A 15,856-nucleotide genomic window follows, 5' to 3' on the forward strand; every position below is an offset into this window, starting at 1 on the left:
ACATGCTCAAAAGCCGATGAAATCCATACAATGAATGACACGTGTTTTTGAATTTTATACATAGCCAATTGATTGAGCAGCAGAGAATGAGGAAATTGAGGAATTTATAATGGGAATGATAACACACACACACACACACACACACACACACACACTTCTAATGCTATGTCTGTACGTTTTCCTCTAGGAATTGATGCTCCTGCATCGTTACGTGTGATCGACGTGAGCGAATCCAGCGTACGCCTTCGATGGGACCCACCGCAAGCTCCTGTCACTTCATACAGCTTAAAGTGCAAACAAGTCGCACTCGATGAACAACAGGAGGCCTTTGCTACCAATATGTTACAGCAAAAGCTGCCTCGAGGTGATTGTACACTTGTCTGTAGTCTGTGTATTGCTCCCACCAAAGACATGGTAACGTGTGTGGGTATATATATATATATATATATATATATATATATATATATATATATATATATATATATATATATATGTGTATATATATATATATATATATATATATATATATATATATATATATATATATATATATATATGCAAAATTAGTGCATGTACCTTTGAGCTGTCTCGTCTGACTTTGATTCCCGATCTGACTAGAAACCTTTGGATTGGAGCTTCATGGGCATGGAATTGCATCCCATCCCAAAATGTGTCGTTCATCAGAAGGACATCAAGCTGGATGTCCTGTCTGCTCACATTAGGTGGTGGATGTTAAGAGATCCCACTTTTTTGGCTGTATTGCAGGGCAGACTGATGTCACCCTGGGTGACCTGAGGCCTGCAGAGGAATACGTGGTCTCCGTCATAGCTATGGGAGGAGAGCAGCGAGGCGAGCCGGCTACCATTACCTTCCACACTCGTATGTACGATTGCATCTCACAAAGTCATTTCCCCCTGCTTTGACTTGATTTTTCTTAGGAGTCATTCTTCCTTGAGCTCGTGCTAAATAAATCCATCCGTTTGATCAAATCCTATGGATCTCCAAGAGGTATTTTGAGAACAGTGAATGGTTTTACAAATTTGTATCATTATGTACATTTTGGAGGCAATAGATTGTTTTTGCCACAAACCAATAACTATCCAAATGACCAAATGTGCCTCGTGTGCTGTTTGCTGAAACACATCCCCAATGTGAACAGGTAAAAATGACATAAAATGTCTGTGGAGTTATAGGGCAAGCCCATATATAGGTATAACTAAAATGATCACCAGTCTAACAGTCGTCCATGTTTGATCAGATCGATAAATAAAGTTAGGTGCACGTGTATGCCATTGTGTGCTGTGCTTGTGCCATGTTTGAACAAAATCAGACCATGCATGTCGAAAAAATGGTTGGGGACACATTTAGGGCACAAAATAGCCGCCAGTCACCCTTCTTGGATCTGATCTTGAAAAAAAAAATGACGTGCATCTGTAAGCCATCATTCCTTATCTGTCTACCAAGTTTGAACAACATCAGTAAATGCATGTCCGAGAAATGGTTGAAGGTGCATTCAACATCACGTTTTTTTTTTTACAACTAAAATGGCCACCAGTTGCCATCTTAGATCTGATGTCAAAAAAAATAACATGACGCACATGTGTATACCATCATGGGTTGTCTTTGTGCCAAGTACGGATAAAATCGGTCCATACATGTCCGAGATATGGTTGCGGACGCACACACGCACAGACACGAAAATAGAGACCAAATCCATTCGCCCCCGTTTCGGACGAAGTCCAGCGGGCTAATAATAATCAAATTAAATCAGCTTCCTTCATCGTTTATATTGCAAGTTGATTTTTTTTGTATGCAGTGTCGAGGTTCATGGAGGAGCTCCAACAAAGAATGGATCAGGACATAACAGAACAAAAAGAATAGTATAAATTGACACACCAAAAGCTGGGTTGAGGGATAAACTGGAGAAATTCTTGGAGAAATAAAGGATGTGGGGTAGAATCAGGGCAAGGGGAGGACACAGGCGGTGAACAAGATGGATCCAGCTAGAAACTCTCAATTACTGAAAAGGAAGGGAAAACTGGAAACCCGGAAAGAGGTGGGCTTGGGTGGGGGGGTGTTAACGTGGGGAATAAAAGATCATGATTGTGGATTTGAATGGATGACCTAAGATGGTGATGAACAGCCGTATTGAAGCCGTGGATGGAAGGATGACATTGAAGAGATGGAGGAAATTGGTTCTGGAGGTGGGGGGGGGGGACAAATGAGTGGAGGTGATCAGTGAGTTTGGATTTCTGCATTCACCGGAAGGAGAGGACTAGGAGGCTGCACGTGACCTGCAGAAACCTGGTGGAGGAGGGGATGTGGGGGAGGGGGGGACAGAGCAAAGAAAAGCCAGATGGCACGAGACCATAAGGGAGGTGGTAAAAGACAGGGAGACCGCCAAACTGACTGCTATGTTAAAAAGATAGGCCCAGAGACTCGGCTTCATCGCGGGGGATTTATTATAGCATTAATCCTTGCAAAATCACTTCATGGTGTTAGCTCGGACATCAAGAACATTTAAATAATATACAGTATTCATAAAATACTGTAATACTGTATAAACATAGCGTGTTAAAAGCTAATCTATAATCATAAATGTCAGTGTGTGTTGGTCCATCAGTGTGTTTGCTCCATAGCTCTAAAACCATGAAACTGAGTGGAACCAAACTTTGATCTCTCTCTCTCTCTCTCTTTCCCCCACCATTCTCTTGCCCCCCCACCTCTTTGTCACCCTCCTCCCCCTTCGTATTACCATCAGCGAAGCGACGGGTGGTATTTGATAGTTAATAATAATGTTGAAACTCAAGTCCGAAACTCCAGTGAAACATGCGATGCAGCAACATAAATTGTTACAATCAGATGTCATCTGTTGTACATGCTTGTGCTTGTGGTGAAGACCAACAACTTGTTACTCATTCTGAATTCCAGAAATGGATGCACCTCGTCTGCTGGAAGTGCTGGAGTCAGGCACGACTTGGATCCAAGTGCACTGGGATCCGCCACTTGGCCTGGTCACGGCCTACCAACTTGCCTACGAGAGTCCAGAGCAAGCAATGACCTGGTTTCATCCCAATATTCATGTCGGTATGTTCCGTTTATTTCCACGTACACTGCTGTACTATTATAATTATCACTCAATAATAAGAGAGATGATTATTTCAATCATAATTTTAAGTTCATCTCTCATTGCCGATCATTTTACTCACATTCACGTGACTTCTTTGCATTTGATGCAATTACATAAATGTTGATCTCACCAATGATTATTATCGTGCATGGGAAAACGTTTGTCCCGTTTGCATTTTTGGGGGTTCTACAGACTGTGTGTAAGGATTTAATAGTCGTGGTTTAGCAAGATGATCTTCCAAGTAACGGAGAGATAGACATAGTGTGCATGTCACGTCATGTGCACCATTATGCATCTATGTTTATGTTGATTGGCTTCTTGCCAGAATTACTGACTGTTTGGACATCGCTGAGGTCATGGGCATACTGGTGTGGACCCATGACCTAGGTCATGGAACTACTGTCTGGAGATGTTCTGGGAAGAAAGGGTTGAAATCCTTAATGAAAGCATGCGTTTGTGTGTTTAACCAAAACAGATACTTCCTGATCCACAGGATTTAGAGCTGTGTGTGGGACCACTGATCCAGATAGTTTGCAGCCAGACAGATTCAAGAAAAATATAATGAACAGAACTTAGAACCTGTCTGTTGTCTTTCGTAGACCTATGTGAGGCATATGATTATTATATAACCACCAACTACAGGGTGTCCGAAAATTGATATACCATAAAGTATGTTGAATAGTCTTATTGTTATTTGAGGTACTGACATAAATTAGATATGAAGACGTGTAAGTTTTAGTTTATTTAATTTTTATGGCATTGTTTAGATATTTTCGAATTATTAATAAACTTCTACATGCCGTCAATCATTCGCTGTAATCAATCTAGTTCGGTGTTCAAATTCTGAGAAAACATTTTCCATCACAGATGTCGGGATGGACGACACAGCATCAATAACACTGGTCTGCATCATTTCAGAGGTCTAGCTTTTCTCAACGGCCCCTATATGTTTTTGCATGCTGAATTTAGAAATGTATCTCATTTCGCTCAATCAGGTCAAGTTTTTTTTTCAATCAGGTCAACTCCTGAGTTTGACCTCAATCAGGTCAAGGAAAAAAAAATAATCAAAATTTTTGTTTTTTTAATTAGCATTTTTTAAATTCAAAATCAGATTTACATTGACAGAAAATGTACAAACTATATATAAAATGACGCACAAGTACCGTTAATGTGAAATTCAACATTAAAAAGACGAAGGAAAACAGTGACGGCTGGAGCGACTGAAGTTGGGTGTTGCCAGAAACAACGATTTATCTATATTTTTCTGAAATTGAAACGAAAGTAATTGAGAAGGCACTTTCTTCCACATTAAGTGTACTCGTGTGTCATTATATGTATAGGGTAATTCCACGTAATAATGGACATGAAGCATAAAATTTGAAAATGTATTTTTCAAAAGGATTTCTATTGGACGGTGTTTAGTTGGGTCTGAATTTTCATAATTTATGCGACATTTACTCCGTGGATGATGTCACGTGATTTGGCGGCCATCTTGAAAGAACTGCCTCAACGTCTTCCAACGGTAAGTCATTCTGTCTGTTATCATTTTGTCGAAAATGTTACGTCCGTTGCAGTGAACTTTTCAAAATATTTTAACAAACAACAGAGAGATCGTATCGTTGGAATATAGAAAGTATGCTACGAATGCTTAGTTTGCTTACCGTGAATGAAAGGTATACCACAAATTCGTTATTTCGCAGGATTTAAGAATTGTGCTATGGCCAGTTTTAGTTGTGTCCATTTCGATGTTACGTCCGTTACGCCTCTTAAATGTTGATTTTTGCTTTGGTAATAGACTACACAGTGGGGTTTGTACCAATATCAGAAAGCCATAGAGACTAATTACGATATGTAATAAAGAAAGTCTCTGTAATATGGCCAACCTTTTCAAAATTTCAACATTAGTGATGCAATTTTTGTCTCAATGTTACGTCCGTTATGCTGGAATTACCCTATAGTTTGTACATTTTCTGTCAATGTAAGTCTGATTTTGAATAAAAAAAATGCTAATTAAAAAAACAAAAATTTTGATTTTTTTTTCCTTAAAATTGAGATAGCATAAAAACTTGACCGGATTGAGTGAAATTAGATACATTTCTGAAGTCAGCATGCAAAAAACATATAGGAACCGTTGAGAAAACCGAGACCTCTGAAAGAAATATTTCAAATGCAGCCCAGTGTAATATGACGTTTAAGTTCTTCATGGTTCCTTGGTTTGCTCGTGTGGACTTTACTTTAAAAACAACCCAAAGCTAACAATCTAAAAGTGTTAAGTTGGGTGAAGGAACGGACCATTTCATGGGTCCTCTTCGACCAATCCAACGGTCTGGTAAAGTTTGATTGAAAAACACTTTAACAATTCGAGTAAAGTGAGGTGGTGCTCCATCCTGTTGAAAGATAGTTCTTTGTAAGACGCTGGGATTTTCTTGGAGTTGCGGAATAAAGAACTCTCAGAGCATGTTGAGGTAAGGATTGCTGGTGACAGTGCGTTCACCAAAGAAATAGGGTCCCGAGATGTGGGAACGTAACATGGTACACCATGGTACACATGACATGACATACAAGACATTTACTTTTGACGAATCCCTTTGATGTTCATCCAATTCATGTGGATTTTCTTCTCCCCATATCCTGCAATTGTGAAGATTAACTTTGCCTGATATGTGAAATGTAGTCTCGTCAATAAAATGAGGTTTGATTTTTAAAAAAATGTTTGTCCCATTCTATCCGTTTAATTAACCCTTGACAAACATTTACTCTCATTTCATAATCCTCTTCCAAAAGTTTATGAACTGTTTGCATTTTATGACATTAAAACCTAAATTCCTTATGAAGGATATCATGAACAGAGCTTTTCAGAATGTTTAACTCAAGTGATGTTCTCTGAATTGACTTTTTAAGACTGGGTGATAAATGCCTCCATAACAACATTCACCCTTTCATTTGACTTTCTTGGACTTCCAGCAGATTTCCTCTTCACGACAAATCCTGTAGCCTCAAACTGATCCACCCATCCTTTAAGCCTGGTGGCTGGCTTGGGATGTTATAGTTAGGGTGGCTGGCTTGGGATCCTAGGGTCCTGAGTTTGAGCCCTGTTGGCTGCTGAATTAACACCAGGTGGGGTCGACTCAGTCTGTCATCCTTGAGGTTGGCTAAATGAGTACCAGTTTACTGGTAGAGGGGCACAGCATCAGTGACATAGCTGTGCTCCAAGAAATGATAGCTACCTGGCAGCCAAAGCTGCCATACACCAGAACGGAACGGAATGGAATGGAATCAAATCCATCTTTTTAGGCTACTATTGGGTTGTGTTGAAGCCTGGCGTTAGCTTAGTGGTTAGGGTGGTGGCTTGGGATTCTAGACTCCTGAGTTTGAACCCGGTTGGCCGCTGAATTAACACCAGGGGGTTGACTCGGCCTGCCATCCTTCCAAGGTCAGTGAAATAATGAGTACCAGTGCACTGGAAATCGAGGCACTGCATCAGCTGCATAGCTGTGCCCCAAACCAATGATGCAACCAGCAGCCAAAAAGGCTGTAGATGAAGGGAGGGAGGGTTGTCACCAAGCAATAAAAGTAAGGCTGATGAACATCAGTTTGTGACATTGCTATCTTCTGCAGAAGAATCTCCTTATGAAGACAAACCTCAAGATGTCCTCAATAGGAACACCAGATTGAAGCAGACAGCAAGCACGCAGTGGGCCAGCCATGACTTCCTTCCCGAGACCTCATCGACAGGGAAAGGCGTGAATGTGACGGGGCTCATGCCAGGTGTTGAGTACACCATCCGTGTCTTTGCTCTCCACAATGAACAGACAAGCGTTCCTGCAACTGTCCGCCAGACTACAGGTATGATTCTCCCTTTTTCACACCAGGCCAGAAATTACTGCTTTTTCTACAGACCACTTAGTTTGAAATAAAACCAAAAACACTTACTAAACGAAGAGCGCAACACCATAAATAAATACTCTGTAAACACCTAGCAAATATTTATAATATCTCATGACCTTGCACTCACAATCTTTATTGCTGTACCAGCGATTCCAGAACCTACCGATCTTGCTTTTCCTTTTGTGGGATCACACGCACTAACGGTAATGTGGCGCAGACCACATGATGTGCGGCTTCAAGGGTATCGTGTCCTACTAAGCCCACAACAACGATCGGGGCCCACAATGGAGCGCAGTCAGGGCCCAGAGGTCACATCAACAACTCTATCAGGACTCTTGGTATGCCTGCCGACGATAAAGAAAATCCACCTTTCATCATCAACAATAGTGCTTGGATAATGTTACATTACAATCAGTGAACGTTATGGTCATAAAATAAAAATGAAACTACTACCCTTTGTAAATGGTTTTAAACAAGCTGTCTTGTTACCTGCAATCAACTCATGGAAGTATTAAATGGAATACTTGTCCTATGCATGATAACTATATCGTAAACTCGAATGTGCATCCTGCTTGTATGAATAACACAAACTCTCTTACAAGGAAGGCGAGCACCTGATGTATCTGCCAAGGGTACTTCCTAACTGTGTGTTGTGCACTGCAGGCTGATACCGAGTACGAGGTTATCGTATATGCCATTACCAATTCAATGGCGAGCAAGCCTCTCTATGGCATCAAGAAAACATTGCCCAGTGAGTGCATTTACTACATTATATTGGCAATTCCAAATAGCGTGGACTGCAGTCGACATTAAAATATATAGGTTTAAACCTATACGCTATTTAGGCTGAGAGTGAGGTGATGCATTTGTGAAATTGATCATGATTGAGTTTAAAATGATTTCATGAATGCAGTTACTTTTTAAAATTCAAGTTGGTCATCTGTGGGGATAAAATCTATGATTCGACCCCAAACTATAAACACGAGGGCATGTTGAAAAGCAATAACTCCCATTATTTTTCTCCAAAACAGGTAAAGATATTTGAATGAAACAAAGTAGTGGGGCAACTTAGCCAAATATAGCATAACAATTGTGCATTTTGTGAGGAAAGCACCAAATTTGGCACACTAGTAGCCTATCATATTATGAACAGATTTGGATATTGGGCCATCTCAAATTCAGCCACTGATGGCTGTGGCAGCTCTTTTCCACTGCCATCAAAAATTTTGAGATGGCCCAGTATCCAAATCTGTTCATAATATGATAGGCTACTAGTGTTCCAAATTTGATGCTTTCCTCACAAAATGCACAATTGTTATGCTAAGTTGCCCCACTAAAGCACGGTCTGCACATTAGTTCTTCTTGCCACTGGGTGCGAAGTTGCATGATTTTCATACTCGATATCTCAGTGCTACGTTTATCAAGATGGCAGAGGGCAGTGCGACATTGGCAGTGTTGTGAAGCATGAAGCTTGGGAGATAAGAGTTGGGTTGACTGACTGGAGATGAGATGACTGCAGATGATAGTTGGGCACACTATGATGATCCTGAGAGTAAAAGAGGATCAATGGAGTACCAGCACAAAGGATCACCAGCCCCAACTGGGCTCCGTCAGATTTTCATATTTTACTCAAAGTTGAGGAACACGGTCGTGGAGAACATTTCTCTTCAAACGATGATATCAAGACTGCTGTGAAGTGTTGGTTAAGTCAGTAAGATGCACAGTCCTCTTGCGCCGTCACCAAAAAACTACTTGAACATTTGCAGAAATGTGTGGACCGCAGTGTCGATTATGTTGAGAAATTAATACACACGCTGGTAGAATAAAGATTGATTACCCTGCACACTCGAAGCGAAAAGTGGGGTGAAGTAATTGCTTCACTTTGTCTGTCTGTCCTGTCCACAAACTTTTGTTTATGATCAAGGAACAACTTATTTAAATGGAATGTTATATTTTGAACATGAATTGGAACTTGAATACGAAGACAAGTTTCTCCTTTTACCGCACTTTGGCTGTTAATTCGTCCCGATCGTGCATGTGCAGAGATGAGTGAGATTTTTTTTTTTACTCTGTCTGCGTGTCTGGCTGTCAAACAAAAATTGAAAATGATTCCAAACAAGAAACTTACTCTTTTTAAAGACATCATAAAGTACACAAACAACAGGTGTGAAGATCTAACGTAACATGTTAAATAAGGTGATGTAAAGGAAGCTGCATCAACGGACCTAAACTTCTGGAAATATTTTTTTTCTACAGCCTTTGAAATCTTAATTTTATTTCAATTTTATTATAAACTTGAACATGGTAGAACACCAATCGCCTTTTAGCACTTTTGAAAAACTTCCGTTTTGCAGTGCTTGGACAAAATATGACATTTTACATCGTCACGAGTGTTACATGCGGCCTCCGTGTCTCAGAGCGAGTGCTCCACAAGTACACGAAGGGTCACGTGGCAGAAAATTAAAATGATCACTTTAAACTTTTCAGTCAATTGAGAAAGGCAACTTTACACTCACATTTTACGACACTCCCTTTAACAGGATTCATGCCATGAATCAACGTTAGAATCTTGCAGTGTCCAGTCGTGCAATTAAACCTTTTGCCGTATCGAAACAAGCATGCAGATGAACCTACAGATGAACCTTGCCTTGTGGACAAGTGAATATGCAAATGAACAGTCAGCCTTGTGTGTGGAGTGGTATGAGCCCCACTGAAATAATCACACAGTGTGGAATCTCACCCCGTCTCCCGCCGTACCGTGAGAAGGCGTGGAGAGGAGGGAATGACCTTGGTCTGCTGTTGCCCAGAGAAGCTGTCGGCATGAGGTGTCTCGCACCCCGAGTATTGTGTTGGCTCTTCGTGAGCACAACCGATCTGCCAGCAGGAGTGGATCCAAAAATCAGCAAGGTGCACCAGATCAATGTGCAGGTCTGTAGTCACCATGTGCCCAATGATACGAAGCTCACAATGCCGTCGCAGCCTGACTCCGCTATGCCCCGTCAGTTTGGCCCTTGCTTGGAAACATGAACATCTCAGAACTCCGCCCCTCCATATGCTGCTTGAGCTCGATCTCTGGTTCATCTCCAATATCTCCTCCATGTCGCTTCTCCCAAACGCTCATCACTTTACCTTTTATGGCAACCATGCAAGGTCAATCTCTTAGCAAGGTAACATAATGTCTGGATTTAAAGATTGACCAAATCTTCACCATTGGTTCAGAGCATTGTTTTCCATAACAAATTTTTCACCCAGCTGATTTGACATTAACGTCACAGTGTAATTCTTATGTTGATCAGCCCCTGAAGCCTCAACACAAGTCATCTTCAAAGTGCTGTTGACTTGATGCATCTCGATGCCTTGATGCCAATGATGCACAGTTGGCTGCACACATAACCTTTTCTCCCAATACATCTCATTCATTTCATTAGTTAATTGTATAATTTGAGTTGCCTTTCAAAGAACACCTTAACATTTCCCAATCACATATATAGGATTCATATTAATCTGTAATGAGTCACGACTAATCAAGTTTGCTCCTCGCAGACCCTTCCCGTGTCTTTATTTTTCAAGACAACGTGGGGTAAGGTGTTCTATATAATTATCTCCAGTGTTAGTATCTGTCTATGTTTCATTTGAATATCTTTTTTGGATTTTTTATACCTGTTTTTGAAAGAAAGAATAAGAGGTTTTACTTTTCAACATGCCCTCCACAAAGCTTGCCTGTGCAACTTCAGTTATTGACTTTATTTTTGACAGTTTGTAGTCCAATTGCAAATGCTCTTGCCTGTCCCTCCAGAGAAACAAAACTTGTTTCTCAACAAAGCCATATTACAATTTTCCCACTGAACTATTGGTTCATGAGTCAGTAAGTGACCTTTATATTCGTTATGGGTGTGTGTCTGTCTGTCTGTCTGTCCGTCCCGAGCATAGCTCCGTGGGTTTTGATCCGATCTTGATAAAATTAGGGTGCGAGGTTTGCATCATGATCTAGTTGTGTTTTCCGGAGAATGGGCGTGCTGCGCCCATTATGGGTGGAGCCACGCCCAAAAAACGTGTTTTTAGGGGGTAGCCGGTTTAAAGTTACATCTTCTCCGAGGGGGTTTGTTGAATCTGGCAGGGGTTTTGGTATTTGGTTAGCTCAATGGCACCTGCATAGCCCAACGGAGCTCGATTTTTCATTTTTGTCCCAAGGTCAAGGCCACAAACTTAGAAAATGTCAAAAAATCAATAAATTGGTCAATTGAGCTCCTCGGGTTTTCAACTGTTTCGAATGAAACTTGGTATGCAAGTAGTGCTCTTCGGGTACTACAACTTTCATCATTTACGTTTTTCCAGATTCCCGCCAGTTTGCCCGTGGCGTCCCCTCGAAGGTCAAAAAATAAAAAAGGCGAACCGTGTACATAGCTCGTGAACCATCGCAGTCTCCAGACTTGTTTTCCTTATTGTCATTTCTTTGTCAGCTGTACTACGTTTTTTCAATTTCCTTCAAAACCTTGTAGAATGGAAATTTTTGTAGTTATTATTGCATAAATATTTTATACTCTTGTTGAAAATGTCTGAAAGCTTTGAAAGTGCCATTCGACAGGATATTTTTTTTTTATAAACTGGTTGTTGATGTAAGGTTTTGATGTAATTCACTGCCTGTATACACTACCGGTCGGCAGTTTTAGAACACCCCCATTTTTGCAGTTTTTACTGAAATTTAAGCAGTTCAAGTCCAGTGAATAACCTGAAATGGTACAAAGCAAAGCAGCAAACTGCCAGAGGTTAAAAAACAAAAGCTTAGGTTACCAAAAATTGAAAAATAATGCAGATTTCAGAGTTGTTAAAAAAGGCCCTCTTCAGAGAACAAGTAATGGGTGAGCAACTGCAGCTGTTTTGCAGCAATGGAAGTAAATTAAGCCTTGAAAGTTGATGCAAACAATTCCTACAGGTGTCCCAACTTTTGTTGATTAGTTACAAACCCTCTGTCTGTATAATAGCAGTGTTGGAACAGACTGTGTTGCTACACCCTCTGAAGCATTATTTGGACAATATTGCACTGCAGGAAGTAGTATATTGCTATCATAATGGCAAAAAAGACAATTAACAAAGGAAGACAGACCATTATAACCCTAAAAATTGTAGGTCTTTCCTTTAGAGAAATTGCAAAGAAGCCAAGGTGTCAGTGAGTACATTTTCCTACATCATCAAAAGGCACTTGGAAACTGGAGGAAACTCTGACAGGAAGAGGTCTGGCAGATCCAAAGCCATAACACAATCAGAAGACAAGTTTCTGTGAGTCAACAGCTTATGTGACAGGCGGCTCACAGGACAGCAGCTTCAAGCACAAGCGTAACACTGGTCGAAGTAAGGAAGTCTCAGTTTCAACTGTAAAGAGAAGACTTCGAGCTGCAGGTTTGACAGGTCGAGTGGCTGTAAGAAAGCCATTGCTAAGATGGCAAAATGAGAAAAAGAGGCTTGCCTGGGCCTTGAAGTACCGCCAGTGGACCACTGAAAACTGGAAGGTCTTATGGACCGATTCATCTAAATTTGAAATCTTCGGTTCATCACGCAGGGTTTTTGTACACCGTCGAGTAGGCGAAAGGATGGTTCCTCAGTGTGTGACACCAACTGTCAAACATTGAGGAGGAAGTGTGATGATCTGGGGCTCTTTTGCTGGATCCATAGTCAGCGACTTGCACAGAGTGACTGGCACTCTGAACCAAAAGGGCTACCACAGCATTTTGCAGTGCCATGCAATACCCTCTGGTGTATGCCTAGTTGGTCAAGGGTTCATTCTACAGCAAGATAACGACCCAAAACATACTTCCAGGCTATGTCAGAACTACCTTAGAAGAAAAGAACAGGACGGTAGGCTTCAAATCATGGAATGGCCAGCACGGACTCCAGACTTAAACCCCATCAAGCTGGTTTGGGATGAACTGGACAGAAGGTTGAAAGCAAAGCAACCTCCAAGTGCAACACATTTGTGGGAACTTCTGCAACAGTGTTGGGAAGAATTTTCCGAACAATATTTTATTTCCATTGTAGAAAGAATGCCACGAGTATGTTTGGCTGTTATATCTGCCAGAGGTGGCTGGCTACTTTGATGAGTCAAAAAGTTGGATTAAATTTTGTTCAACAAAACGATTCCATGATTTCTTTTTTATCTGCAATTGTTTATTTGTTCTCTGCTTTAATTGCAGAGTACATTGAAACATTAAACTGCTAAAATTTCAGTAAAAACTGGAAAAATGAGGGTGTTCCAAAACTTCTGACCAGTGGTGTCATAGCTGGTTAATGAGATGATTGTAAAGATCATTATTCTTCACCTAAAGTTTTTATTTCCACTCTCCCCAATGCGAATTAGGCTTGCCTCCACCAGGCCGGGTGAGGGTCCAAGGCATTGGGCCAGACGCCGTTACCCTGGCTTGGCAATCACGTGGCACCATGCTATCCGGCATCTTGCTCACGGCCGCCCCGTCTGGAAGCCACGGCCAGCCAATCACACGCCTCTTTAGTCCCCTACTTCGCTCTGCCAAAATTACAGGTTGCCATGTAATAATACAGTGCATTTCTTAATGGCATATTAAAAAAGGGCTTTTTTGTTGTTGTTTTATAGTTAGAACACAAGTCAATGTGTTTGTATTTCTTCTTTAGGTCTACTTCCTGGAGTAACTTATCGTATTGCATTGTGTGCTGTCAGAGGGGCTGCTCGCAGCATACCTACACCTGTGATCATCACAACTGGTAAGCCAACACATTCATGCTTCCATAGTTTCCTATGTGCAAACACAGATACACATACAGTGCCAACGAACCAGCAAGGAACATCAAAAGCATGAAATGTCAGCATATCAACCGAGAATGAACAAAATCCCCAAGGTTTAGGCAGACAATCACGTGACCTCTTGTACAGTTGTGATGACTTGGAATGTGACGTGGTTGTGGAGGTCCAATTTACTCTCTCTGGAAAGGGTGCACTCCTGTCTCTGGCCCCATTGACCCACTATCTGTGTTCCAATTGTATGAACGGCTGAGCAGAAAACCCACTTTTGGCCCTAGTACACAGGTTTGCAGACACTGTTGATTCAAAAACAGAGAAAGAAAGGATGAGGGAAATCAATGGGTAACCTTAAGCTTGTGCTTCCAACAGCTTTAGCATTATAACACATGTTACAAACCTACGCCAAACCTACTGTTGAGTTGAATGATTCCTTTTTAAAAAATCGTGTCATTTGCACTTTATCACTAAATACCATCTTCACAGACATTATTTTGAAGCGTTGTAGGGGGAATACTACTTTATGACCTTTGAAGGGCAGCAGGCAATCATTCTGCTGTCCACATTGACCATTTTGGTTTAATTCACCTTTTTACCACAATAATCTACATCGATCCATATACTACAGTATATATATATATATATATATATATATATATATATATATATATATATATATATATATATATATATATATATATATATATATATATACATATATATACACATATATATATATATATATATATATATATATATATATATATAGATATATATACTACAATATATATATATATATATATATATATATATATATATATATATATATATATATATATATATATATATATATATATATATATATATATATATATACATATATATATATATATATATATATATATATATATATATATATATATATATATATATATATATATATATATATATATATATATATATATATATATATATATATATCCGAAAAACATGGTCCATCCATCCGTGAAGCCATTCATCAGTCCGTGAAGACTATATGCCTACTAATCACGTCCTGTTTGAACATTGTTTGCAGACCACACGAACATCTATAAATTACGTACTATTGGAATGTTCCTTTTACAGTGAAGCTGTGTGACTATATGTCTATTAATTATGTCCTGTTTGAACTTCAGTTGCAGACTGCACGTACATCTATTATTTATGTACTCTGAACGTCAGTTGCACCCTGACTTCACACACATCCGTCTATTAATTACGTATTATTGGAATGTACATTTTGACGCTTTAGACTGCTGAGACCCCTTCGACTGTTGCAGACTCTTAAAGACCCCAAAGACCTCGAAGACCCATATGCTCCCGAGGACCCAGATGATCCAAAGTCTCCAAGGAGCCAAAAGACGACAGTGACCAAAAATACCCTGGACCATAAAGACCCAGATGTTCTCTGCTTTAATTTGATCTCTAATTTTGGTCTGCCAACAACCCCCTTCTGGTAAAACTACGAAAATCACGAATCACTGCTCACCTTCACTATTTCATTCCTCTTTTTCCCCGCCTTTGGAATAAACTCCCTCACTCTATTCATTCCCATTCTTCCCTCCAGGCCTTCAAAACAGCTGTTCACCACCACCTCTTATCATCCCCCATCCAAATCCTCGATCTTTTCTACCCCCGATAATCCACCCAAGCCCACCTCCTTCAAATTCCATGCTTTCCTTCCTGAAAGTCCCTGTAATGTCCATTTTCTATTCCCCATGTTCCCCGTCCCATCCCTCTCCCTTCCACAGATCTCCAAATGTTTCTGTTCCCCACTATTTTGTCCTTCCCACTCCCTCCCCTCCTGTCTCATGTCCCCCTTGATGTGCGTTGTGTGTTAGCTCTCATACGAGCCTCAACAAGGTATACAAAAAAAAAAAATCAAAAATGGTGTGCTTCCCCCCGAAGCTGTACTACGTACAGGTCTGTAGTTGTACTACTACGGTCTAACCCCAGAAGCAACAGTCACTTCTGCCATAAAGACAGAAGTAATCTTTGACCATGGAGGCTCTCCAGGGAGATGCTCGAAGCAC

At 40.4% G+C, this 15,856-nt stretch overlaps 1 protein-coding gene across 3 annotated transcripts in view; it reads left to right on the plus strand.

Moving 5' to 3' along the window:
• Positions 1–15,856, plus strand: part of LOC147022143 (fibronectin-like) — a 332,507-nt gene that overhangs the window by 267,001 nt on the left and 49,650 nt on the right. For 2 of the 3 annotated variants that reach the window (XM_085892763.1, XM_085892764.1), the window contains 8 exons: positions 188–364; positions 766–879; positions 2,932–3,087; positions 6,749–6,976; positions 7,166–7,356; positions 7,682–7,769; positions 13,371–13,550; positions 13,661–13,750. In XM_085892763.1, the coding sequence (XP_085748889.1) occupies positions 188–364; positions 766–879; positions 2,932–3,087; positions 6,749–6,976; positions 7,166–7,356; positions 7,682–7,769; positions 13,371–13,550; positions 13,661–13,750 (1,224 nt within the window). The remainder of the gene's footprint in view (positions 1–187; positions 365–765; positions 880–2,931; positions 3,088–6,748; positions 6,977–7,165; positions 7,357–7,681; positions 7,770–13,370; positions 13,551–13,660; positions 13,751–15,856) is intronic. The other variant, XR_015061076.1, reaches the window with a different exon arrangement.

This window comes from Eptatretus burgeri, chromosome 8, assembly GCF_056783735.1.
Source record: "Eptatretus burgeri isolate ZD-2024b chromosome 8, Ebu_testis_v1, whole genome shotgun sequence".
In the NCBI taxonomy this organism is placed as follows: domain Eukaryota; kingdom Metazoa; phylum Chordata; class Myxini; order Myxiniformes; family Myxinidae; genus Eptatretus; species Eptatretus burgeri.